We start from the raw sequence: 27,363 nt of genomic DNA, 5'->3' as shown, positions 1-27,363 counted from the left end.
GAGGTTATCCACTTTGGTAGAAATAATAGTAGAAGGGATTATTAAAAAGGCAAAAAGTTGCAGCATGCTATGGTGCAGAGGGACCTGGGGGTCCTTGTGCACGAATCGCAAAAACCCAGTCTGCAGGTGATCAAGGCGGCGAATGGTGATCAACTAGGCTTGTACTCGTTAGAGTTTAGAAGAATGAGGGGAGATCTCATTGAGACATATAAGATGATGAATGGGATGGATAGGACAGAGGTGGAGACACTCCTCCCGCTCAGAAAGGATAGTAGGACTAGGGGGCACAGCCTCAAGATAAAGGGGGGGCAGTTTAGAACGGAGTTGAGTAGGAACTTCTTCACTCAAAGGGTGGTGAATCTCTGGAATTCTCTGCCCGTTGAAGTGGTGGAGTCTACCTCGCTAAATATTTTTAAGACGCGGGTTGATGGGTTTTTGATAAGAGAGGGGATTAAGGGTTATGGGGAGAGGGCGGGAATGTGGAACTGAGCCACGACAGATCAGCCATGATCTTATTGAATGGCGGGGCAGGCTCGAAGGGCTAGATGGCCTACTCCTGCTCCTATTTCTTATGTTCTTATGTTCAATCAAACCATTCTTTTCTAGGTGCCTCAAGAAAGCGAATTGGCCTTTATAGTGAGGGGGATAGAATATAAAAGCAGGGAGGTCTTGCTGCAACTGTACAGGACATTGGTGAGGCCGCAGCTGGAGTACTGTGTGCAGTTTTGGTCACCGCACTTGCGCAGGGATATATTGGCCTTGGAGGGAGTGCAGAGGAGGTTCACTAGGCTGATACTGGAGATGAGGGGGTTAGCCTATAAAGAGAGACTGAATAGTCTGGGTCTGTACTCGTTGGAGTTTAGAAGGCAGAAGTGGGGGGGGGGGGAACCTTATAGAGACATAAGATAATGAAGGGAATAGATAGGGTAGAGGTAGCGAGATTCTTCCCACTTAAAGGATAGCAGGACTCGAGGGCACAGCCTCAAGATAAGGGTAGGGGGCAGTTTAGATTGGAGATGAGGAGGAACTTCTTCACTCAAAGGGTGGTGAATCTCTGGAATTCTCTGCCTATTGAGTGGTGGAGGCTACCTCGCTGACTATATTTAAGTCACGGGTAGATAGGTTTTTGATAGACAAGGGAATTAAGGGTTATGGGGAGAGAGCGGGAAAGTGGAACTGATCCAGTTTAGATCAGCCATGATCTTATTGAATGGTGGGGCAGGCTCAAGGGGCTAGATGGCCTGCTCCTTGTTCTTATGTAACTGGTGTACCATCTGAATGAACTGGGGGAAGCCGAACTTTGACATAATCCTCCACAGGCCTTGTCAGCTTAGTGTTGAAGGCTTTCACGAAGTCAACAAAAGTTGTGTCGAGCTTGCGATTCTGCTCCTGACACTTTTCCTGAAGTTGGCGCGCAGCAAAAATAATGTCAATAGTCCCACGACCTTTGCGGAAGCCACACTGACACTGGAAGCAGGCCCAGCTGCAGATGAGTGACCAGACGATTTAGCAGGACTCTTGCAAGGATTTTTCCTGTGATGGAGAGCAGCAAGATTCTTCAGTAGTTGTCGCATACTTGCCTATTGCCCTTCCTCTTGTAGAGGTGTACGATGGAAGCATATTTAAGTTCCTGAGGAATGGATCCTTGATCCCAAGAGGACTGGAATAACTCTGAGCTCTTGATAAGTACAGGACCAGCAGCGTTATAGATTTCTGTGGGTATGGCATCTACCCCTGGGGATTACTGGCTCACAAAAATAAAAACAAGACACCTGCCATCATTTTGCAGGCTGATGCTGTTGATAGCTATCAGGCCTGACAGTTTATGTTAATCCATGTCTATCACAAAAATCACATTTAAAAAAAAAGGGGCCTTGCATCCAATCCCAAGGTTGTCAAATCCTCACTCCATGGTCACTGGTCATCTCAGTGCTCAGGACCCCACTGCTCATCCCACAACACCATTGGGGTCACAACCCAAAATGTGGAATTCCCTGCTTCAGATACTGCTCCAGTCACAACACCCCACAACATTCACTGAACAACACTCACTGACATACTTCTCTCCCTCTTCCAAAGAGATGGTGATGCACAAACAAAAGCAGCAAGTGCTAACCACTCACATAAGTGAGCCTGAACCACCTGATTCCCATACAGGATACATGACTGGCCATTACTGGGTTGACCGTTGCTCAGACCATTGTCTATGGAGAAGCTGAAGCCACTGAAAATGACAGAATCTTCCTATTAATCCTCCTCCTCACCCCACATGATCTTCCAATTTACAAATTGCAGATTGGTGGGACCATGCCCCTCGATTCCTTTTGTGCTTTAAAGAAATATAAAACCCAGCCAGGCAGCAGGGAAGCAAAGAGAAAACAGTGATGTTGAAGGCACAGCCTATTGCATTAATTAAATTACTGTTTGTAACTTAGAGGATAGCCTAGAAGTTGGAGCCGTACACAGTGAAACAGACTATATTAATCAGCTTCACCAGCCTTCCATGAGCAATAGCCATAAGGATAGCAATACAGAGAGCCATCAGGATGGCAAAGACAAAGACGACAGGCATTTAGGGAATACCCAAGAGTGATTAGTTCACATCTCTTGCAATATGGAATAATTTTGTACATAAATTTGGTTTGTCATTTTTATTTTGCAGCAGTGTTCATTTTTGCATTATGAGCAAGCAAATAGGACAGAGGAAAGGTAAGATGTGAAATTGTTGGTTAATGGGGGAAATTAGGATTTAAAAAAAAAATGGTATTACACTGAGATGAGTTCTTTATGGCCCGACAGTACTGTCTAGCTTTTGTCTCCTTTATTATTCAGTAGCCTTCCTTTGACATTTTGCTATTCTTTCCTATAGTCACCCAGCAACTGGTGGGAAATATTTGGCTCTAGTATAGAGCAGACTTGTTCATGTAGTCTTTAGCCACCTGCACCAAAGGGAAAGCTTACAATTCTCATGAAGCTTTGTGCTCACTCCACATGCTGGTCTCTGGCAAGACAAGAGTTGTAGTCAGCACTCACTTAATAAAGAGCATCAACTGACCTGGTAGACAGCAACTGAGAGATGCTGGAGTTATTCCCAACATCAGTCAGGTGCCCAATTCAGCCCAATGTATAAATAGTTAATCACCACCATAATGTTCATAGTCACTAGTAATGATCATTGCCTTGCTCAGATTATAGTTATGACTGTAGAAGGTGACAGATTTTACTGAGAACCCCTCCCTGCATGGGGCTCCTGTGAGAATCCCTTGCTGGCACAGGCTGGCAGTGCCTAGGCATATCCTTCTTCCTCAGAGACTATACTTACCTTTGTTCCCTGGGCAGATCCCTAGTTTTGCAAGAGTTATGAACTTTGCAGACTTTAATATTCAGTGGTGGGAATCAAAATGTATTTAAAATGAATTAAAATAAGGTTCTTGCCCCTTGTGGGCGTTAACTTAGTGATGTCACCGATCAGGGGAAAAAGAGAAAAAAAAAATCAGTAAACTCAATTCCCCCCTGGAGAGAATTGTGCTTCCCAATTCTCTGGATTTTCTGCCTGCGTATGCGATTGTTTAAAGTTTATGTCACAAGTCGGCTTACACTAACACTGCAATTACATTACTGTGAAAATCCCATAGGCGCCACATTCTGGCGCCTGTTTAGATACATGGAGGGAGAATTTAGCACGGTCAATTCACCTAACCAGCACATCTTTCAGACAGCAGGAGGAAACCAGAACACCTGGAAGAAACACATGCAGACTCGAAGAGAATATGCAAGCTCCACTCAGCCACCCAAGCAGGGAATCGAACATGGGTCTCTGGTGCTGCGAGGCAGCAGTTTTAACCATTGTGTCATCAATGAGTCCTTAAGACACTGTAGACCATTATGTGATCAAAATCTCCTACTGTTTCCACCCCACCTAGGCATGTTTTGTGGCTGCAGTCGTGGCATCTTCCAATCCTGCTCCTGTCAAAAGGGGTTCCCAGTTATCTGCACCCTCCAACCCTGGGGAGCCTGTGGCAGAGGGTCCCCATCAGTGGGATCGTCCAGGAGTGGCCAGAAAATCCAATTTGTAGGGAGCTACAACAGGTTGCTTCGTAGCCCTATAGGTTAGCATGCATCATTACACCATTTATATTTAAACCTTAACAAGGGTGATATATAAATGATTTAACATATTGGATACTCAGTTATCATTTAAACTAGGATATTTTAGGCTCATTAGGATTTGGAGTTTGACACATCAACCTACGCGGAAGCGAAAATTCTACCGTTAGTTTTGGACAACAGGTCAGTTAAGGGAACTTACTCATTGGAAGAGCCAAAGCAAACTACCTTTTCAGCAGACTTCAGTTTCAATATAGTCATTTAAAAAAAAACATGTTCAGTGTGAGAGTTGTGAAGATCAACCATTTAAAGATAGATTTAACACTGGGCCACCTGCTCATCTTATCAGTATATAGCTACTTTTATTTAATATCATTGTATTTTCTAAACAGGGTTAAAATTGTTTTTATTTTCCAAGAAGGACTTGGCCCAATTTGACATACTTTTGTAAAACATTCAACAAAAACAACTGCAATGACTCATGGAGAAAGGTCCATTGCCTTCTCAAGCAACTGCTGATGACCAACAATGCTTTTTCATAGTCATTCATTGTCCAAGAACAAATCTGATTAAAAAATTATAAACATGACAGATTTGCACCGAATCTTGCTCACAGGGATATAATTGGGTTGACAGAGGAACCCATATTGATCTGGTAAGGGATTTTAGTAAGCAAAAAAAAACACAAGAATAATTAATATCAGCACAACCATGGATACCATAAACTGAGGATGTTACTAATAAAAATGGACAGGCTTGTTATATTCCACTTTCCAATCTTAATGCGCGTTAGGGGGAAGGGGTCAGCTGAAGTAAACAATCTCTAGCCTTTTTCATCTTCTGTCAAATAGCTATTGGCATCCATTTCACATGTTGCATTGTATAAATGGTGTTAGGAGGAGGAAATAATTGTATCTCATATTTAATGAAGTCTCAGGAGCACATCTAAGAAATCGAGTGAAACATTGGGCTCATTAGTGGCTGCTTTTTCTGTGCTACGAGTGCCCTTCAAGCTAAGAAAAAGAAATGGCATCCGTGGTGCGCATACAATATCTATGGCGAATGGCACAGGATATCATATTGTCGAAGGTGTCAGTGAAGGCCAAACCACTGAAAGTATGCAGCATAGGCAGATGTCAATTAGGCTACTTGGTGCCAACATTACAATTGTGGAGCTGAATGTTTCAGCTAATGCATGCTTCCATCAGTGTTATTTGAAGCAATCATCAACCATATATAGGTCACTTGCTGGGTATTTTCTACAGTTCTACAAGTCTTTGCTGGTTCTATTGTTGTTTAAAGTTATAAAAAAGACAGGTAGATACTGAAGAACATTTTGCTGATTTCAAGGCTTCCAGTCAAAATACAACACAACTTTGAGACTGAAATAAAGCTCTGCTGTTGGAAGAGGAAGGTGAGAAGGGCTTCCAGCAGGCATTCAGGGACCAATTATCTAAACTGTCATCCAGCTAGAGTCAATAGGCAAGCTATCTGTACGTCAGTCCTCACTGAAATTGCCTCAGAACAGGGCAAAGCCCACATTACCAGTGACTGTGAACTTAACCATAGCAATATTTATGCATCCGATTCCATGTCGGTTGGAGACATTGGCAATTTATGGATCACTGAATAGAAGGAAAGACACTGAGGGTGGAATTCTCACTTGCCCTGCTGGTGTGTTCAATAGTGGACAGGGGACAAGAATTTGGCACAAGTGTAAAATTTGGTTTCACCCTGTGAATTTCCCCACAGTATTTTCATTCAGTGCTCACCATAGAAGATCAGAAAACATGCCTGAGGCCAGCATGAAATGGATTTGCATTGCGCTAATAGAATGCAGATGTATTATAGATATTGCAGATATAATAGAATACAGAATGCCCATGCCCAATTCTCCACAAGGGCAGTGGGAAAACCTATCGGCGCAAAGCACGTCTGTAATAACATAGAATGCAGATATCATGACTCAGTTGAACAATGTCTGGGGCTGCTTCCAGAGTTCGGAGCGGAAGTCAAAAGCAATCCTGGACCACCATAGCAGTGGGGATAGGGAGCACCTCAAAGTGGATCTTCCAGATTGGGGGTCCAGGAGGAGGTCTATCTTCCAGCCTCTCTTCGATAGTGGGTCAGTGATGTTGGATGTTCAGATACCAAGACAGACTTCACACCTCCTTGTCTGTGCTGCCACACAACATGGCGCAAAATGCACGGTTAGATAGTTAATGAGTTTGGGACTGGAAGAAGGCATGTTTTCCTGCTGCCTTCACAGTGGAAAACACTTCACATTCCCACCCCCACCATGGGGCTTCATCTCAGATGGAAGAATTCTGTCCTGACATTCTACATTCAACGACAGCCAACTATATTTTATTCTCTCTTGCCAATGCCAAGCAGATGGAGTGACTGTATGCTTTTGCTGGATTGTAGGCTTCCCAGTGACTCAGGATGCCATTGACTGTGCACACTTTATGGATGATACATGTCAACTCTGCACTAGGATTCCACTCCTCCAACGTTCAGCTGGTGTGCGTGACCATACTGCAGGTTTGGGAAGGGGGCAGCCCATAATCATGCAGGTCAAATGCCAGGTACCCTGGAAGCAGTCATGATGACAGTCCACTGTGGCAGCTGCATTTGAGCCTCCATAAGCCAAGATTGACTACAGGATGATAAAGGCTATCCCTTGATGACATGGCTGACAACTGTGGCACAATTCATCAACATGCATACGATGAAAGCCACATGAAATACAACAGAACAGATCACTAGTGTGCTGAGACAATGTGTCCACCACCTGGACTTTATCCTGAGCTGTTACATGCTGCGTAACATTGCCTGCCATCCAGAGCAAACAGCTTTTCCCACCAGTTATTTGGTAAGCAGCTGAGCAACAGGAGCATGAGAAGGAATAAGAGGGGGGAAGTTGCAAAGGGGCACACTGGGTAGCATTGCTGCCTCAGTGCCATAGACATAGGTTCGATTCCTGGCTTGGATCACTGTCTGTGCAAAATCTGCACATTCTCCCGTCTGTGTGGGTTTCCTCTGGATTCTCTGGTTTCCTCCCACAGTCTTCAGATTGGCCGTTATTAATTTCCCCTTCATGTCATGGGGATTAGCAGGGTAAACACATGGGGTTACAAGGATAGGGCCTGCGTGGGATCATTGTTGGTGCAGGCTTGATGGGCCAAACGGCCTCCTTCTGGACTGCAGGGATTCAATGATTAAGTTGATAACTTGCACATCCCTTTTCTGGCTGTCAGTTTGATAACAGTATCTGTTTGTCGCAATACTTAAATACACCAAAAATAAACATAGTAAACCAAATTCTTGAATAGAATCATTTAACTTTGCAAGTGGAAGCCAACGAGTCAGTCATTCTTGTGCATTCCTTCAGCATCGGTCTTCAATACACCTTTGCCAGCCATAGTGCGCCAAAAGCAGTGCTACCCAAGTGGCTGGTGGATGACTGCTGACTTTTAATGAAGACTGCAGAAGGCCAAAGATGTCACCAAATAGTGCTGGGCTAGAAGACCCAGCTTTAGACTGTATCACATTGTCATTAGGGACAGTAGTTAGTACTTGGGTGGCTGACAGGCAACAGCAAGGTACTAGCAGAGAAAGTTAGAGAGGATGGGGGCATAGTGTTATTAAGGAAATGCATGGTTACACCAACTGCTAAGAGTTCAAGATAAGTGGCAAGTGAGTAGCAAGAAAGCATATTGGATGCAAGGATATCATCTGTTTTCAGTCCCACTACTATCAAGGTTGTATTATAGACCACCCAATAGTCAGCGAGAATTGGAGGAGCAAATCAACAGAGATAGCTGACAACTGATAGTAGGGGATTTTAATTTTCTACATATAGATTGGGACTCGCATACTGTTAAGGTTTAGACGGGGTAGGCTTTGTAAAATGTGTTCAGGAGAATTTTCTACATCAATATATAGAGGTGCCAACTAGAAAGGATGCGATATTGGATCTCCTATTGGGAAATGTGTTAGGGCACGTGATGGATGTGAATGTGAGGGAACACCTTGGATCCAGTAGTCATAATGCCATTAGTTTCAACCTGATCATAGATAAGGATAGACCTGGTCCTCGGGTTGAAGTTCTGAACTGGAAAAAGGCCAAATTTGATGAAATGAGAAGGGATCTGGGAAGTGTGGATTGGTACAGGCTGTTCTGTCAAGGATGTAAATGGAAAGTGGGAGGCCTTCAAAAGGAGAAATTGAGAGTGCAGAGTTTGTATGTTCCTGTCAGAATCAAAGGCAAAACAAATAGGAATAAGGAACCTTGATTCTCAAGGGAGATTGTAACACTGATTAAGAGGAAGAGAGAGTTGTACATAATGTACAGACAACAAGGAACACATCAGATGCTTGAGTATAAAAAGTGCAATAAGCTACTTAAGAGGGAAATCAGGTGGGCTAAAAGACATGAGATTGCTTTGGCAAACAGTAAAGGAAAATCCAAAAAGCTTCTATAGGTCTGTAAGGAGCAAAAGGATAGTGAGGGATAAAATTGGTCCTCTTGAAGACCAGCGTGGTAGAATGTGTATGGAACCAAAAGAGATGGGGGAGATACTAAATGGGTATTTTTGTATCAGTATTTACTGAGGAAACGGACATGGAGTCTACAGAAATAGGGCAAACAGGTAGGGAGGTCATGGAACCTTTACAGATCACAGGGGAGGTGGTGCTGGCTGTCCTGAGGCAAATCAGAGTAGATAAATCCCCAGGACTGGACATGCTATTCCCAAGGACCTTGAGGAAGGCTACTGTTGAACTTGCAGGGGCCCTGGCAGACACATTTAAAATGTCAGTATTCACGGGGGAGGTGCCGGATGATTGCAGGGTGGCTCACGTTGTTCCATTGTTTAAAAAAGGCTCCAAAAGAAATCCGGGAAATTATAGGCCAGTAAGTTTGACGTCGGTGTGAGCAAGTTACTGGAAGGTGTGATAAGGGATAGGATCTACAAATATTTGGATAGACAGGGACTTATTAGGGAGAGTCAACATGGCTTTGTGCGTGGTAGGTCATGTTTGACCTATTAGAGTTTTTCGAGGAGGTTACCAGGAAAGTGGATGAAGGGAAGGCGGTGGATGTTGTCTACCTGGATTTCAGCAAGGCCTTTGATAAGGTCCCTCATGGGAGGTTAGTTAGGAAGGTTCAGTCGCTAGGTATACATGGGGAGGTAGTAAATTGGATTAGACACTGGCTCAATGGAAGAATGATGTGGGTATGCCGGCGTTGGACTGGCGTAAACACAGTAAAAAGTCTGACAACACCAGGTTTTAGTCCAACCTATTTATTTGATAATATACTCACTAGCTTTCGGGTTAGCCCCTTCGTCAGGTGAATGGAGAGTTCTGGCCTCAGACAGAGCATATAAAGCACAGACAGTTTAGAGATTACTGATTAAAATGCGAATCCTTACACCTAACCTGCTGTTCAAGACCTGAGGTGGCTGATAATGTGAGTGGAAGGAGCACTGATCACAGTTTAGAGATGTGTATTGTCTCCAGACAGTACAGTAAGTGAGGTTTTGCAAACCCAGGCAAGTCACGGGGGTTACAGATAGTGCGACATGAACCCAAGATCCCTGTTGAGACCGTCCTCATGTGTGCGGAACTTGGCTATCAGTCTCTGTTCAGCGACTCAGCGCTGAGTCGCTGAACAGAGACTGATAGCCAAGTTCCGCACACATGAGGACGGTCTCAACAGGGATCTTGGGTTCATGTCGCACTATCTGTAACCCCCGTGACTTGCCTGGGTTTGCAAAACCTCACTTACTGTACTGTCTGGAGACAATACACATCTCTAAACTGTGATCAGTGCTCCTTCCACTCACATTATCAGCCACTTCAGGTCTTGAACAGCAGGTTAGGTGTAAGGATTCGCATTTTAATCAGTAATCTCTAAACTGTCTGTGCTTTATATGCTCTGTCTGAGGCCAGAACTCTCCATTCACCTGACGAAGGGGCTAACCCAAAAGCTAGTGAGTATATTATCAAATAAATAGGTTGGACTAAAACCTGGTGTTGTCAGACTTTTTACTCAATGGAAGAAGCCAGAGAGTGGTTGTGGAGGATTGCTTCTGAGTGGAGGCCTGTGATGAGTGGTGTGCCACAGGGATCGGTGTTGGGTCCATTGTTGATTTTGTCATCTGAATCAAATGATCTGGATGATAATGTGGTAAATTGGATCAGCAAATTTGCTGATGATTCAAAGATTGGAGGTGTAGTGGACAGTGAGGAAGGTTTGCAAAGCTTGCAGAGGGATTTGGGCCAACTAGAAAAATGGGCTGAAAAATGGCAAGTGTGAGGTATTGCACTTTGGAAGGACAAACCAAAGTAGAATGTACAGGGTAAATGGTAGGACTCTGAAGAGTGCAGTTGAACAGAGGGATCTGGGAACACAGGTACAGAATTCCTTAAAAGTGACGTCACAGGTGGATAGGGTCATAAAGAATGCTTTTGGTACATTGGCTTTTATAAATCAGAGTATCAAGTATAAAAGTTGGAGTGTTATGGTGAGGTTGTATAAGGCATTGGTGAGGCCGAATTTACAGTATTGTGTACAGTATTGGTCACCTAGTTACAGGAAGGATGTAAATAAGGTTGACAGAGTGCAGAGAAGGTTCACAAGGATGTTGCTGGGACTTGAGAAACTGAGTTACAGAGAGAGATTGAATAAGTTAGGACTTGATTCCCTGGAGCGTAGAAGAATGAGGGGAGATTTGATAGAGGTGTATAAGATTTTGATGGGTATAGATGGAGCGAATGCAAACAGGCATTTTCCACTGAGGGTAGAGGAGAAAAAAAACCCAGAGGGCATAGGTTAAGGGTGAAAGGAGAAGTTTAAAAGGGAATACTGGGGGGGGTGGAAATTCTTCACGCAGAGTGTGTTTTGGGAGTGTGGAATGAGCTGCCAGATAAAGTGGTAAATGCGGGGTCACTTTTAACATTTAAGAAAAACTTGGATGGGTTCATGGATGAGAGGAGTGGGGAGGGATATGGTCCAAGTGCAGGTCAATGGGACTAGGCAAAAAAATGATTCAGCATAGCCAAAAAAGGGCCAAAAGGCCTGTTTCTGAGCTGTAATTTTCTGATGTTCTATGGTCTCAGCAATGAGCTTTCCAAAGAATGATCAATATGGTCTTTTTCATGGCAGTCAGGACATGCTGATGTGCCCGAAATCTCTCCTTCAGTTGTGTGCCACTTTGTCCTGTAAAGGAAAAGAAAGCGTGAGCAATATGGTCTGATCTGGTCAAATGTTATGGCTACAACAGTGAAATTGTGCAAAATGTCAGATGCGATTTGTGGCAGTCCAAAGTGAGTGAGGGTGTTATGGACCATGAAAGTAAGTGCTCTGAAGGAAAGAGATCGTTTGTAAGTGAATTGAGCAGTGCTTGAGGCTAGTGGTCCAGTTGAGACAATGTGACATTTGAAAATGCATTAGTTGACTTTTGGCTACTTGTGATGCCATTGAACTTCATGCAGCAGCGTAGTAAGGCGTTTGTGGCTGGACTACTGGCTATGGCCTCCATGGCTAACTGCTCCCACTGCCTTTTAAAGAAAATGTCTCCTCTTGACCTCCTACAGAAGGACGCACTTCCACCTTCTTGACAAAGCTTGCAGCGTAGCACACTCTTTCCCACTTTGATCAATTTTTAAAGTGTCCCAGGTCAGATTCACTTCTTGCCCAACTGCTAGCACCTGCTCCAGCCAGCCATTATGTATTTCCCCTTTAAGAGATGTAGTATAGTTCAGGAAGTAATGATATTGGGCCCATGCTGATGCTAGTAGCTAATGAATCATACAGATAGATGATTGCTGCATGCAGTCAGTACTAAATAAACAGACAGAACAAAGTCAGAATGTCTTCTGTATACATTTAACACGCGTGGACTAATTGTACATCACAATTCTCCATGCCTGTTTTGGGGGATTATCCAATTTACCCCATATACACTTTAAATTCATTTAAACATTTAAATCTGGGATTTTCCAAAACGTATTAAACATACTAAGAGTGAGACTCAATGTTCCATTTCCCTGCCTAACTTCCTAATTCACAAAATACACTAATCTTTACTGCTGCCTAAACCAATGCACTTAAAAAGCACAAGGCCATCAAATGTTTTAAGATGCATCTAAAAAGGGATTTAATTGGTCACAGAAATCACTGCAATAGCTATAATTTCCAACAAGTTATTTGTTTTAAAATTGCACACAAGTATCACTGGTGATCTCATATGTGGTTCAAATCTTCACAATCCTGACGAACTACAACAAGTTAGCACATGGGTTTTTGATTTTGCAATGCAAAGTTCCACTTCTGCAACAGGAGCAAAAGATCTGACTTTCAACCAGGCTATCAAAGAGGCGCCAAAAGAGGTAGCTTAAGAACTGCATTGGGAGCACATCACCTACCCAACTTAATGGCTGAAAACTAGTGTGTTGCCCAGGATGGGGAAATTCTGAAATAAAAGTATTTAAAAAAAGCAAAAGGAAGATATTAAGCCTTTCAGTGAATTTTCCCTTCATGAATATCAAACCAAGAGAATTAATATATTGCAAGAATGACTTGAATTTTAAGACTTTGGGATATTTTCATTTAAACCAAGGGCAGGATTTTCCTACCACACTCCCCAAAACCAGAAAATCCCACCCAGGTCAATGGAGCTTTCCATGGTCCCACTATGATTCCCTTGGGAGGCTGAATGAGAAAAGTTGTCCCTATACTTGTTGGCACAATATTATCAAGGACTGAATTATTGAGGTCCTCAGAAGATTAATCAGGAGGAGAGCCAATGCTGTCAAATTCAAACACTTTACATCAACTTTCTCAAGTTGGATTCTCCCATTTATAGCATTTGTAGGGAAAAAATTCAGCATTTTCATAGCAAAGAAAAGCAGGTTCAAATCACGCTTCTTTGTATCTGCACTCACACCAGCCCCCTTTTCACTTAGAGGTTAAAAAGAAAAGCAATTTAATTCAGGTCAAACTAAAGACAGTACAAGAAAATAGTAAAAAGCTATATACAACTTCAACTTTACGCAATATTAGCAGAGTAACGGGACAGAAGAAAAGTACTTTCAATGGAAGTTTTGCAACATTTTCCTTGCAGCCAAAAATCTGTGCATATATATTCACCTCTGTAACTTTTAAAAAGCCTGAAAAATCAGCCACCACATTTCCATGTGTAAGCATGGCCCCCTTGGGGTTCCCTGAAAAGAAAAATTACATGGTTAAAACAATTATAAAAAAAGCACAACAAACAAAAGCCACATTTTGAAATAAAATTGAAACTTCTCCATGATCTGATATTTTATTAAAAATTATTTCACAGGATGAGTGAGCAAGGCCAGTGTTTGTTGTCCATCCCTTGATGGGAGTGGCTTGCTAGACCACAAGAGTCAACCCCATTGTTGAGGGTCTGGAGTCACTTGTAATCCTGACTAGGTAAAAATGGCAGAGCATTAATGAACTAGATAAGTTTTTAATAATAATGATAGTTTAATTGTCACAATTAGTAGACACTTCCAGATTTTAACAACTCAATTTAAATTCCACAAGCTACTGTGGTGGGGAATTGAACCCTTGACCCCAGAGGATTAACCTGGGTCTCGGTTATTAGCCTAATGACATTACCACCTCCACCTCAGGGCATTAAATGAAAAAAAAATGTAGATGCATAGTCTTCTTGATTTAAGAATTAATCCCTCAAACTGAAATCGTCAATGCCACTGCATTATTTAATGAAGATGAGGAAGTTAATAGAATCTGTTATCAAAGGGCAGAGTGACTGAGCACTTGGAGAAATGTGTCTTGATTAGAGAGCCAGTATTGTTTAGTTAAGGTGCAAATTATATCTATCTAAGCTGATGTTCAGTGGCCATTAACATTCTGTGTTATAAGGCAATGAATTTAGTTTGTATGAATCTGCAGGAATCATTTAATAATATTCCGCAAAAGGAAAAACTGAAGTACATGGAATTTCAGGCAATCTTTCCATATGGGCAGAAAATTAGTTATCAGGCATGATAGAACACAAAGGATAATTTGGTAGGTACTCCAATTGGCAAGATAGAGCTACTGATAGTCACCTGGGATCTGTACTGGGCTTCAGCTTTTCAATGTATTTAAGATCGACTTAGATGAAGGAACAGAGCCCTGTTATCCAAGATCAGTGATGAAACTAAGATGACATATAGGCAATGTGAGTAGGGAGCATGAAGCTGTTCCTTCAGGTACCATGTCTAAAGGGGACAAAGGCAAACATTGTCTTCCTTTGGAAGAATTCAGCCACGTGCTTGGTTAAAGTATTGCCAGTAAAGTAAAGGTTTGGAAACTTTCCTGGTCTCTCCACCTGTCATCAGGTGTATTGGGAAGACTTCTGGCTTTAATTAACCTGTTTGGTCACATTACATGCACATCTTCCACAGCCATCAAGTCCTGAAATGGGACTTGAACCCAGAATTTTGGAGCAGAAGAGACACTGCCACAACCTCCTGCAAAAGGGAGGGGACATTGATAGAATAAGTGAATGGGCACATTTGTGACAGATGGAGTTCAACACAAGTAAATGTAAAGTCAACAATTTTGAACCCAAGATAGATCAGACTGTTTTTTCAAATGGTGAAAGACTGGCAGTGGTGAAGAAGAATTAAAACTCCAGAGAAATCAGAAACTAGTGGACAGATACAAAAATAATCAGCTAATGAATTGTTGATCTTTATCTTAAGAGTGTTGGAATACAGTGAGATGGAAGATATTTTACAATTATATAATGTTATGCTAAGACTGCACTTGGGAGAATAAGCCCGACTTCTGGGAAAGCACCTCAAAATGTACATGCTGACCTTGGATTGGGAGCAACACAGATTCGCCAGCATTATGCAGGAATTAAAACGGGTAAAATCAGTGACACTAAACGGCTTCCCACAGTGATCCCATTTTAACGTTAGAGGGAGGATGTCGCATTTTGTTGTCCAGGACTCAAATTAAATAACATATCTACACTACTTTTGCATCTCCCAACTGACCCTTGCCAGCTCTCTCATTACTTTCACACAGCTTGCAGAAGGGACATTCACACAATCATGCTTTGCCTGTTATATGAGGGCTGGTACAAAATGTATCAGCATTAAAATAATTTCTGTTCCAGTGGCACAGTAACTTTTGTATACTATGGAGTGCAATGAACCAGATGGGTTTTAACAACAATAGTTTCATGGTTGCCGTTACCAAGACTAGCTTTCAATAAGCCTATTAGTTGCTATAGTGGGATTTGAATCTACGATCGGATCTCAGGAATACTTGTTCAGTGACATTACCACAATGCCATTTCTATATTTGACAAAAGACCTGATCTCAGAGCATGCATGTGATCTTGCTCTGCATACAACCGCACAATAAATTGCAAAATGTACCCCCAGAGAGCAGGTGGTTCAAATTCAGGTTGAAATGTACTTGTGGGACCTGTAACAGAAATACCACCACCTCGCTTCTGCTCCTGCCTCGTGAATTCTACTGGATCAAATTCAAGGCAGCAAATGGGGGCTGGCTCGAGCAGATTTCACAATAACCAGTTGACTCTCCCTACCAAGCATTTGGGAAGTTGTAATTCTATTGAAGTGGCCTGTTGTCAGAGTTACATTTGGCCACTCCACAGCTATCAAGTCCTGGAACTTGTAAGCCCAATATTCTATCCTACAACTCCACTGGAGGTCATCACCTATCATTTGGGAACCCCTGTGTTAAATCTTCAGGATGGCTAATTAGACTAGATTCATATTCCCACAAAGTAAATTCAAGGGGTGATGAGATATTCAAGGATTTAATTTTTTATAATATTCATTTTTGGGACATGGGCATCGCTGGCTGTTCAGCATTTATCTTCCATCCCTAATTGCCATGAACTGAATGGCTTGTAAGGCAAGTTCAGAAGACAGTTGAGAGGCAACTACATTGCTGTGGCTCTGGAGTCACATGAAGGACAGACCAGGTGAGGATGGCAGATTTCCTTCCCTAAAAAGGGCATTAGTGAACCAGATGTGTTTTTCCAATCGATAATGGTTTTGCGGTCATCGGTAGATTCTTAATTCCAGAAATAGGTTGAGTGTTCTAATGGTGGTGTCCAGAGCATAGGTGTTAAAATTAGAGCTAACCATTTAGAGCCAATTTCAGGAAATTCTTTTAAAAAAGGACATTGTAGAACAGTGTTCAAGATTTCCAAAAAGCTGCCAAGTCAATGGCAATTGAAAATATCACACAGAATTTTAATGAAAAAATCTGAACTGACAGCTAGTTTCAGTAATAGTGACCATGAAATAGAATACTTGCCACACAGCCATCAAGCATGAAATAAGAGGAAGAAATTCACACCCAATATTAACGTGTATTGTGCCCAGTGTTCAGGTGCTACTTCAATATTTACACCCAGAAATTAAATTCAAGGGAAGTTATGCTCAGTTTATACCATGAAACACAGAACCATGGAACCCCTACATTCCAGAAGGTGGCTATTCAGCCCATTGAGTCTGAACCGACTCTCCAAAAGGTGCATCTTACCCAGCCCCTTCTCCCCCACATAGTTCTCATGGCTAATCCACCTAAGCCTACACATCTTTGGACAGAAAAGGAGAAAGGACAAATTTCACAAGTAGCAGATAAGAATATTCCAACATTTAACAGAAGCAAACAGTGTGACCTTGATTAGGTGAAGGAGTTAATACAGTAAGTCAAGGCTGAAACAAGCCACTTAAGTTTGGTCACTGTTCTGTAAAAACAAACGTTAGATTTTTAAATATAGGAAATAGTCCATCATCATTTCCTATAGTATACTTTTAGCTGGGTGTCAGGACCTACACTACATTTGTGATAGAATGAAATTGAGGATTAACAATGAATAAAATCCTATTGTGCTCAGCTTGTCCCAAGTAAACTAGTTTGTATTTGGAGGTTTGTATCTTTAGCCAATACATTCCTTGGAACATGCATAGAAATATATTCCCCTGGTGTGCTGCTAATCTAAAACATTTTAGCAGTCAGAGTACTCACCAAAAGGCTTCCATCTCAGATCCCATAAGGGGACAAAAGATCCAGCATCATAAATCTCTGGCTTTTTTCCCTCTGCACTTGGGAACTGTATGTTCTCTAGGCAGAGTGAAAATTTGCCTTAATATGCCCAACAATTAAAGCTATTAAGAGAATATATACACCAGTTCTCCAAAAAGACAAATACATAATGGTATTAAAAACAGGCTGTACATTTACTCAAATAAATGGAAATTAAATTGTCAGACCATAGAGCACCAAAAATAATTGAGGGGTTAAAATCTCAGTAGTCAGGCTTTCACATCTGGGAAAAATCTAGAAAATTGAGACCTTGGAATTGCTGGAAGGTATGTTGGTAGAATGAGCTGCAGTGCAAAATAGGATCCTGGTTTATGCCTTGCTTGACATACAATTCCATTGGGTTGTGCCTGTTTTGCACTACTACTTAAATGCATTTATCTCTGAAAAGCTATAGCATTTACAAAATTCGTTCAGTAATTTGCAGTGAAATACACATTGTGAGCACTTTAACATCAATTCTGGACTCCAAAAGAGATTTTATTAACAATAGATCCCCATGTCAATGTAAATGCTCAAGAGCAGAATCATCAGCAGGATTTTTAAATAGGTCATTGCAGAGGAAACCTTTTTGGTAGGGAATAGATATTACTTTGCTCAGCACTTACTATGGAGGGCAGCAAACAGCACGGTGTAATGATCTTTCAAATGCAAGCCATTTGGAAAAATGTTAGAAGGCAAAAAGTAGGTATAATCTGCTACTGTACTAACTTCATTTAATTAGAGAACGTGAGAAAGTTCTACACATTTAAAGAAAACTGATGAGTAATGATCCCTAAATTAGAAAGGCACAAGGTCTATTAGGAATACAGATGTAGAAGTGTGAGCAGTATTACTGATCGAGACAGAATCATAGATTCTGATGATAAAAGGAGATACAATCCCCAGATGGTAACTGAGTGACCCCTTAGTCTACCAAGACAAACAGACCAAGAATAAGGGCATCTAATGTCCAACAATCATAAACATGTATGGTAATTTAACTCTGATATTTGACAGTCAGATTTCTCTCAACACGCTCAAGCAGTGATTCTAAACCAACTTCCATGATCATGGGCAGAGAGAAAGGGATGCCAACTCTATTCTAATATTCAATGCTATTAACTAATGTAACCAACTGTATTTCTTGTGGCACATACCTGTTGTTCCACTAGTAAAACAGACAATAGATAAATCCTCAGGGCGTGGGGGCTGAGTAGAAAACAAACAATAATTAAGAAACTAAAGGCAGTGCAAGTTGTAGAAGAAACATATTGGTATCAAAAAAAGAAGAGATACACATTTATTGCGCTGGTTGTTGTTGATGCATATGTCCAAGTTACTGTCCCTTGTAACATGAATGAAATATCTACAAAACAGTCAATGTTTCACTCACCACAGGAGTATGCTTGTTCACCCGTCCAAGGTTCTGAAAGCAAGAAAGGAGGAAAGTAACAACGCCGTGAAAAATGTGACAATTTTATTCTAAATGACATTTGTTTTTCCCTCAAAGAGCACTTCACTTAGTGGCTAACTATCAAATAGTGGAAAAAACCCAAGTGCTGGCATGCGGTTTTATTCTTTATACTGGGCTTTGCATTGAATACTTATTCATAAAGTATGAGAGAATGTAAGCTATTCTTAAAAAGCAATTGAGCATCAGGAGAATGAATTGTAAAGGATCTGCAACTGTACATCACTATTTCCATAATCTATTTTCTCTGGCATAAGAGCTCACCAAGCCCTTCCACTGATATCCTTTCCAAACACTCGGCCTCTCTCTCCATCAGTGAACCCCATCTACAGCCTGGTACCACAAGCCCACCTTCAACCAAGAAATAGATTCTAAAAAAAAAGAGTAATCTGATTCTCTCAGGCAGAACTAAAGAGTAAATCGGATCTCCAGGTTTTCCAGTTATAAAATATGCAACCACTTCCCCACTGGCACCATCACCCCTCTGCTTCTCTGTAAATATTGTGGCCTTAATATCCAGGTCTCTTTTGCTTTTTTTTGAGTCAGTTGTACATGGTACACCCCAATTTATCCTCCAGCTTTCCTTTTATTTGGTGTCAAATCACCTAGTTTTTATTTAGCAACTGGTCTAAAATCCAGATTTATAGTCCATAATGTGACGAGTACACACTGTAGCATATTTCTCTATAACTGCATTATGCCACTGATATTATTTGCATACCTCTACTTCCTGGAGTGCCAGTATTTGCACCCCACAGTCATTTCCCATCTCAACCAAGTCCATCTCAAATGGGTCCATGAGGATGACAATCTTCAAGCCTGGAGTCTCCTTCTTCTCCACATTCTTCAAAAGAATTTTAGCTTTTTCCACCTTGTCACAGATAACTGTGGAAATCTCAGCTTAATAAAGGAGGTGCATGCATTAACAGTGTATAGTGAAATGCGAGAAATTAAAGATTAAGATACAAATAACTCTAGAAATTTGGTAACTTGCTTTCTGCATTGCCCCACATGCAAAATAAAACATAGGGAAGTAGAAATTTTGCTGGGGAACAGAGATAATGTTCCACTTTGACCTAATCGTTTGTAAAAGTGGTATTTAACACTGCAGTGAAGTTACTGTGAAACTCCCCTACTGAACACTCTGGCGCCTGTTCAGGTATACTGAGGGAGAATTTGGTATGGCCAATCCACCTAACCAGCACATCTTTCAGACTGTGGGACGAAACTGGAACACCTGGAGGAAACTCACGCAGACACAGGGAGAACATGCAAACTCCACACAGACAGTGACTGAAGCTGATAATCAAACCCAGGTCCCTGACGCTGTGAGGCAGAAGTGCTAACCACTGTACCACCGTGCTAAATTTAGGACTAGTAGACATTAGGAAAACTTTACTTTGTAATTATGTAAATAAAGTCAACAATTACATGCGAGGCCTAAACCTAAAATCAGAATCTCAGTCAATCAAGGATTTAAAAGGTTATTTTTAAGGAAATGGCATTCTCAGTAGGTAAGATGAGATAGCATTTTGATTGCACTCAAACAATTAGCAAGATAATTGTCACAGTTTGCCTCGTTTGAGTTCCATTATTAACTCTTTGAAGCCTGTTTAATTTAAACACTAATTACGCATGTCAAATTGCCTGGGAAATGTTTTGAAGAGTCAGAATGTATCATTTTCATTATAACGATGATTTGCTTCATTTTGTATGTCCTTAAGAAATTGTTTGCCAAAATACTGCTTAATGCATGCAGACAGTACTTTTTAAAATTTAAATCAAAAAATGAAATAAAATGATTTTTGAAAATGCTATTTTTTTAGGGAGAGGAAATTATTTGAATACAAATTTTCTGCTAACAATAGGTTCAGCCACTGGGAAATATAAACATTGAACACAGCGGGAACAAAATCCTGTGGCCCTGACAGATTGGTATAGGCATTTTACGCTGGAGATTGGACTCTGAAAGAATGGCATTCAAGTGGTGATCCACTGGGGATAAAATTCAACTTTGGCATGGATGCAAACCATGTTCAATATCCATATTGAAGTTTAACTTTAACTGGGGTGGCATGGTAACCATGCTGTGGAGATGCTGACATTGGATTGGGGTAAGCACAGTAAAAAGTATCACAACACCAGGTTAAAGTCCAACAGGTTTATTTGGTAGCACTAGCAGCACTCCGAAAGCTAGTGCCTTGTGCTATCCAATAAACCTATTGGACTTTAACCTGTTGTGTGACAGAGTAACAGTGGTTAGCACTGCTGCTTCACAGCTCCATGGATCTGGATTTGATTCCTGGCTTGGGTTACTGTCAGTGTCGAGTTTGCACATTCTCCTTGTGTCTGTGAGAGTTTCCTCCAGCGGTCTGGTTTCATCCCACATTCTGAAAGACGTGGTGGTTAGGTGCATTGACCTGACAGGCATTGGGCTGCAGTGCAAGTAAACAAGCCTCACTTGTGACTAATAAACAAACTTTAAACTCTAACCAACTCTGCCCCCACCCCACCCCCCAACCCCTGCATCCGAGTATGACTTTCTCCTAATATTCGTAGAATCATGGAATCCTATATTGCAGGAGGTGGCCATTTAGCCAATTAAGACTGCACTGACTCAGTGGGTCTTACCCAGGCCCTCTCCTCCACACAGTTCCCATAACCCTGCACATTCACTGTGGCTAACCCAGCTAACCTGCATGTCTTAAGTTTAAATTTTATTTATTAGTGTCACAAGTAGGCTATTAACAATGTCTTTAAGTTACTGTAAAAATCTCCAGCACTTGTTCGGACACAGGAGAATTTAGCATGGCCATTTGCATCTAACCAGCATGTCTTTCAGACTGTGGAAGGAAACTGGAGCACCCAGAGGAAACCCACGCATTCACAGAGGATGTGCGGATTCTGCACACAGTCACCCAAGACAGGAATCAAACTGGGATCCCTGGCACTGAGACAGCAGTTAATTATTCCACTACCACTGTCTGGATTTCCATATATATTGATTGCCGATCATAATTTAAACATGAGGAAGTTTGGAGCTCAGAAGATTGTTATTTTTAACTCTTTGAATTTAAGCATCCTTTGATTTTATCTTTTTGGCATTTAAATTTATTAAATGGCATAGAACTTTGAGAAGCTGGTCTTTTTTTTACCTGTGTTAATTATGTAACGAATGGCTTCAGGTCCAAGTGTGTCATAAAGTGGCACTATCACCATGGAGTAAGTATAGCATGCCAGTTCAGCAATAATCCACTGGTAGAATGTTGCAATCATGAAAATACAAAAACAAGGAAAAAAAAACTTCATATGAAAATAAATACCACAAAAAATTGTAAAATCACTTTTGAATACTTATTACCATCTCTCACCTCAGGTCTGTTTTGTGCAAAAACACCAATAAACTGATCTGGTGAGGACCTGCAGTTCTTTTCGAGCAGTCCAGACCCTAACTCCTCAGCTCGAGTTGCTACCTGTAAGGCAAATAATGTTGGTTACCTGACATTTGTTTCCAAACCTCAACTAATTAAACAGAATTGAGTTGCCTTGTGACTATTGCACTGTTAAGTTGCATCTGATGGCACATCACCACATAAATAATGGAATCTCAATGTACTCCTCAACTCTGAAGCATAAAAACCCTCCACAAGGGAATGATTCCCCTGGATGCCTCCAAAGAGAATGTGAAACAACAAGAGCTGTGTGCGCTGTTGCTTCATTGCTACTGAAATGGTGTAGATTCAGTCCAAGCTGATCAACTCCTGGAATTATGGCTGCTGGGGGCAACGTTGTGATAATAGAGCAGGTGGCTATGCTGTGTAGTGTAGCTGCACATTCTTACATGTCTAACATCAAAATAGGGACTGACCAATCCAACCATGAGCACTAAATACACAAATGGGGGAAAAAAACAGTTGCACTGGGTCATAATGTTACATACTATGAAAATTGATGCCCATTGTTTACATACGTAAATAATGCTGAAGTTTTGGTTTAATATGCTTTTCAATCATTTTGGATCAAGTCTATACTGAGATCGGAGATGGACAGATCAGCTGAATATACATACAAATTAATAGCAGACCACTTGGACACTTCAGCCTGCTCCACCATTTGATAAAACTTCAACTTCTCATTCCTGCCAATAACCTATCACTCCCTTGTTCATCAGAAACTACTTACGTCTGTCTGAAAGATATTCTAAGATTATGCCTCAACCACTTTTTGAGGAAGAGAATACTAAAGTCTCAACTCTCAAGAGAAAAATCTTTTCCCCATCTGGACCTTGGGCAACCCTTTACTTTCATATAGTCATCCCTAGTTCCAAGTTCTCCTATGTGGAGGCAACAATCTCTCTTCACAGCCATCCTGCCAAGTCCCCCAAAAGGACTGTTTCAATCAAGTTGCCTCTTACTCTAAGCTCTAGTGGATACAAGCCCAGCATGTCCAACTTTCATCATAACACAACCCACCCATTCCATGTACTAATCTAGCAAGCGTTCTCTGAATGACTTCTAATGTATTTACATCCTTCCTTAAAGGAGATGGCCAATATTGTACACAGCACTCTAGATGCTGCCTCATTAATGCTCTGCACAACTGAAGCATGACCTCCCTACTCTTGTATTCAATTCCCCTTGCAATAAACAATTGCATTGTTCGGTTTGCTAACTGCTTGCTGCACCAACCTTTTGCAATTCATTCACTAGGACATGCTCTGCATCTCAGAGCCCCCTCACCGTTCAGATATAAGGTGGGATTTTCCAATCATGCTTGCCCCAAGGGTGGAAAATCCCATCCCAGGTCAATTGACGTGTACATGGTTCACGTCCCACCTGCTACAATTCCCATGGCCAGGGCTGGGGTGGAATTTTGCCCAATGTGTTTTATTCAGCCTGCCAAAATGGGCAATTTTCCCAAATGATATGCCATTTGCCAGATTGTTGCCCACTTACTGAACCACTATATACTTTTGTAGCTTCCTGACGTCCTCTGCACATCTTGCTTTTCGACCTACCTTTGTATTCATCAGCAAATTTAGTACTTTTGGTCCTTTTATTCAAGTCATTTATATAAATCGTAAAAAGAGATGAAGCCCCAGCACTGATTCCAGTAGCACATCACTTGTCACATCCTGCCAACCAGAAAAAGACCCATTCATGTCTACTATCTGCTTCCTGTTAGCTAGCCAACCTTCTACCCATGCCAAAATATTACCCCCTACACAATGAGATTTTGTTTTTGTAATAACCTTTACTGTGGCACTTATCAAATGCTTTCTGAATATCCACCTACAGGTCATCCACAGCAGATACGCCTCCTTGAAAGAACTCCAATAAATTGGCGAAACATGATTTACAAAACCATGTTGACTTGGCTTGATTACCTTGAATTTAGTCAAGTGCCCTTGTAGATACAGACTTAGGAATATGGGTGGTATGCTAAAAAGAAGGCTGTGTGCATCTATTCATTAATTAAACTGGGAGAAGATTAATGAAGACAGCGTATCTGTGAGGGTTGAAAAATGGGAGAAAAAGGTGCTAGGTGTATGCATTTGAAATTAGAGGCCATGGTGAACTGGATTTCTGCAATGAGGGCTATGGTGAATGTAGATTTAGAATTTTGCATTAGGAGCTAGATGGGAACTTGGCTTTTTAGCTGTTAAATTCCGAAAGGGGATTTAGGACTTAGAATCTCCTGTACTTCTAATTTACACCAATTTGTGAAATGTTACTCGTATCCTCTCTGGTGAAGACTGGTGTAAAATACCAGTTGAATTCATCGGCTATCTCATTTTCCAATATTAACTCCTCAGACTGTACTTCATTTTTTAGCTAGATTTCTCTCAAATCTTAATTTTTCAAGGAGCTTGACAACATCGAGGACAAAGCAACCCACTTAATTGGTACCTCATCTGCCACCTTAAACATAACATAACTGGTGCACATGGCTGCAGTCTGATTTGCAAGATGCACTGCAGCATTTCAACAAGGCTCCTTTGACAGCATCTTCCAAATTGGTGGTCTCTATCATAAGAACATAAGAAATAGGAGCAGGAGTAGGCCATCTAGCCCTTCGAGCCTGCCCCGCCATTCAATAAGATCATGGCTGATCTGTTGTGGCTCAGTTCCACTTTCCCGCCCTCTCCCCATAACCCTTAATCCCCTCTCTTATCAAGAACCCATCAACCCGCTTCTTAAAAATATTTAGCGAGGCAGCCTCCACCACTTCAACGGGCAGAGAATTCCAGAGATTCACCACCCTTTGAGTGAAGAAGTTCCTCCTCAACTCCGTTCTAAACCGCCTCCCCTTTATCTTGAGGCTGTGCCCCCTAGTCCTACTGTCTTTTTTGAGCGGGAAGAGTCTCTCCACCTCTATCCTATCCATCCCATTCATCATCTTATACGTCTCAATGAGATCTCCCCTCATTCTTCTAAACTCTAACGAGTACAAGCCTAGTTTATTCAGCCTCTCCTCATAGCTCAATCCCCTCAACTCCGGTATCAGCCTAGTAAACCTCCTCTGCACTCCCTCCAGGGCCAAAATATCCTTGCGCAGGTGCGGCGCCCAAAACTGCACACAGTACTCCAGCTGCGGCCTCACCAATGCCCTATACAGCTGCAGCAAGACCTCCCTACTTTTATATTCAATCCCCCTCGCTATGAAGGCCAGCATCCCATTCGCCTTCCTGACCACCTGCTGCACCTGCAAGCTGGGTTTTTGCGACTCATGCACAAGGACCCCGAGGTCCCTCTGCACCGTCGCCTGCTGCAGTTTTTCGCCACGTAAGTAATAGTCCTTCCTACCATTCTTCCTACCAAAGTGGACCACCTCACACTTGCCAACATTAAATTCCATTTGCCATTTCCTGGCCCATTCGCCCAGCCTATCTAGATCCTTCTGCAGACTCTCCACACCCTCCGCACAATTTGCCTTTCCCCCAATCTTGGTGTCATCAGCAAATTTCGACACCCTGCACTCGGTTCCCTCCTCCAGATCATCTATATAAATGGTAAATAGCTGAATGGTAAATAGCTATCACTTACAGGCAAGTGCAAGCGAATGTAATCACTCTTAATTCCCCTTCAAGTCACACACCATCTGGACTTAAAAATTTAAGCTCTCCCACCGCCGCCAAAATCTCAAAACCCTGCCTAATGGCACTTTTGGTGTACCAACACCACATGGACTGCAGCGATTCAAAAAGGTGGCTCACCAGCACCCTCTCAAGGACAATTAGGGGCAAGTAATAAATCCTGGCCGAGTCAGCAATGTCTATCACAGGAACAAAGGAAAATGAAAATCATGAAATTAAACAGCATCATGTACAAATGAATGCAAGAATAAATGGTCCTTTCAAATTTGTTCTCACCTGTTTATAAGAAAGCCATTGATAAGGGTGTTTGGGTTTTCTGAATCCTAAACAAGGTCCATCACCTAAATAGAAGCAACACCTAAATTACTTCTTAATATTACAAACCGCTGCAAAAGGTTATTTCACAATAGCAGAGAGGTAGTTTTTCAGAAAGACATTAACCAGTAATTTTCTTTGTAACAGTAAAGTATTTTTTGACTGGTTACTGATAAATACTATTTTCTTTACCTATTGCAGGCATATTTCAATAAATAACTTTACTTCATCACATTCTACATATAAAATGCATTCCTGCAAGCAATTTAGGAAAACAACTCTTCCCATTCATAGATCACATATTCAGATTATGGGTTCTCCAAAAAAAAGCATAAAACAAGGAAATACATTAATTTCTACCTTTAACCACAAAAAACTCTAGTCTTGCAAAGGTATACACGTTTAAATTCAGAATTTATTATCTCTTTACAGGTTGAATCTAGGTCATATTTTCAAAAGCTTATACCACAATAATTACTTTGAATAGGAATGAAGTAAAATTAAGGAATATAACAACATAGACACTTGGATTTTTTTTTAAAACAGAACAGCTTTTTCTATCTTCTGCTTTACTATTGAACTGGCCAACAGGTAGTTTATATGAACATACAGATATGGAGTAGGCCACTCGGCCCACTGTCTTTTGATGAGATGATGGCTGATCTAATTTTAACTAGAACCCCACAATCCTGCCTACCGCTGATAACTGTTCATCCCCTTGCTTATCAAAAAGCCATCTACTTCTGCCTTAAAAATGTTCAAAGGCTCTCTTCCTCACAACCACCAGAAATAAGACTTTTCCTCGTCGGTTCTAAAAAAAAGTGACCCCTATTTCTAGATACCACCACAAGGGGAAATAACCTTTTGTTAGGAAAACAATGATAGTTTAAGGGATTTATACTTGTATGGGTAAACATTAGAAATAAGGTACAATGTTAAATGCATTTAATTTATTCTTTCTGAACCTGGAAGAGTAAAACTTAGTTAGTTTGATGCTGAACAAAAGGTGTTCATATGTGTGAGGATTGGTAAGTTCCAACTGTGTTTCTATTGTTCTATAGAGGGCTACAACAGCCCAGCAGAGAAACGTGGGCATTGCTTAGCAACTGGAAGACTCTTGTAAAGGTAAAACAAAGGTTTAGTTGCATATATTGCAGCTGAAGACAGGACACTGGGGAGTGAACATCTCACAACTGTGCGTCAGGAGAAGCGAGTTACAAAGACTCAAGCTTCTTAAGGAAGAAGTTA

General features: G+C 41.4%; 1 protein-coding gene across 1 annotated transcript in view; it reads right to left on the bottom strand.

The window, feature by feature from the left end:
- LOC145351782 (long-chain-fatty-acid--CoA ligase 6-like) overlaps positions 1 to 27,363 on the bottom strand; it is a 137,322-nt gene that overhangs the window by 45,418 nt on the left and 64,541 nt on the right. Inside the window, exons 4-10 of the mRNA XM_080201407.1 lie at positions 26,077 to 26,141; positions 22,076 to 22,177; positions 21,860 to 21,959; positions 19,426 to 19,604; positions 18,627 to 18,659; positions 18,391 to 18,442; positions 13,268 to 13,341 (exon numbers count right to left, since the gene is read on the bottom strand). Of these exons, the coding sequence (XP_080057533.1) occupies positions 13,268 to 13,341; positions 18,391 to 18,442; positions 18,627 to 18,659; positions 19,426 to 19,604; positions 21,860 to 21,959; positions 22,076 to 22,177; positions 26,077 to 26,141 (605 nt within the window). The remainder of the gene's footprint in view (positions 1 to 13,267; positions 13,342 to 18,390; positions 18,443 to 18,626; positions 18,660 to 19,425; positions 19,605 to 21,859; positions 21,960 to 22,075; positions 22,178 to 26,076; positions 26,142 to 27,363) is intronic.

This window comes from Carcharhinus amblyrhynchos, chromosome 13 (assembly GCF_965287045.1).
Source record: "Carcharhinus amblyrhynchos chromosome 13, sCarAmb.v2.hapA, whole genome shotgun sequence".
NCBI lineage: Eukaryota > Metazoa > Chordata > Chondrichthyes > Carcharhiniformes > Carcharhinidae > Carcharhinus > Carcharhinus amblyrhynchos.
Note: the sequence above shows the minus strand (reverse complement) of the source record. Positions and strands in the feature narration are given on the sequence as shown.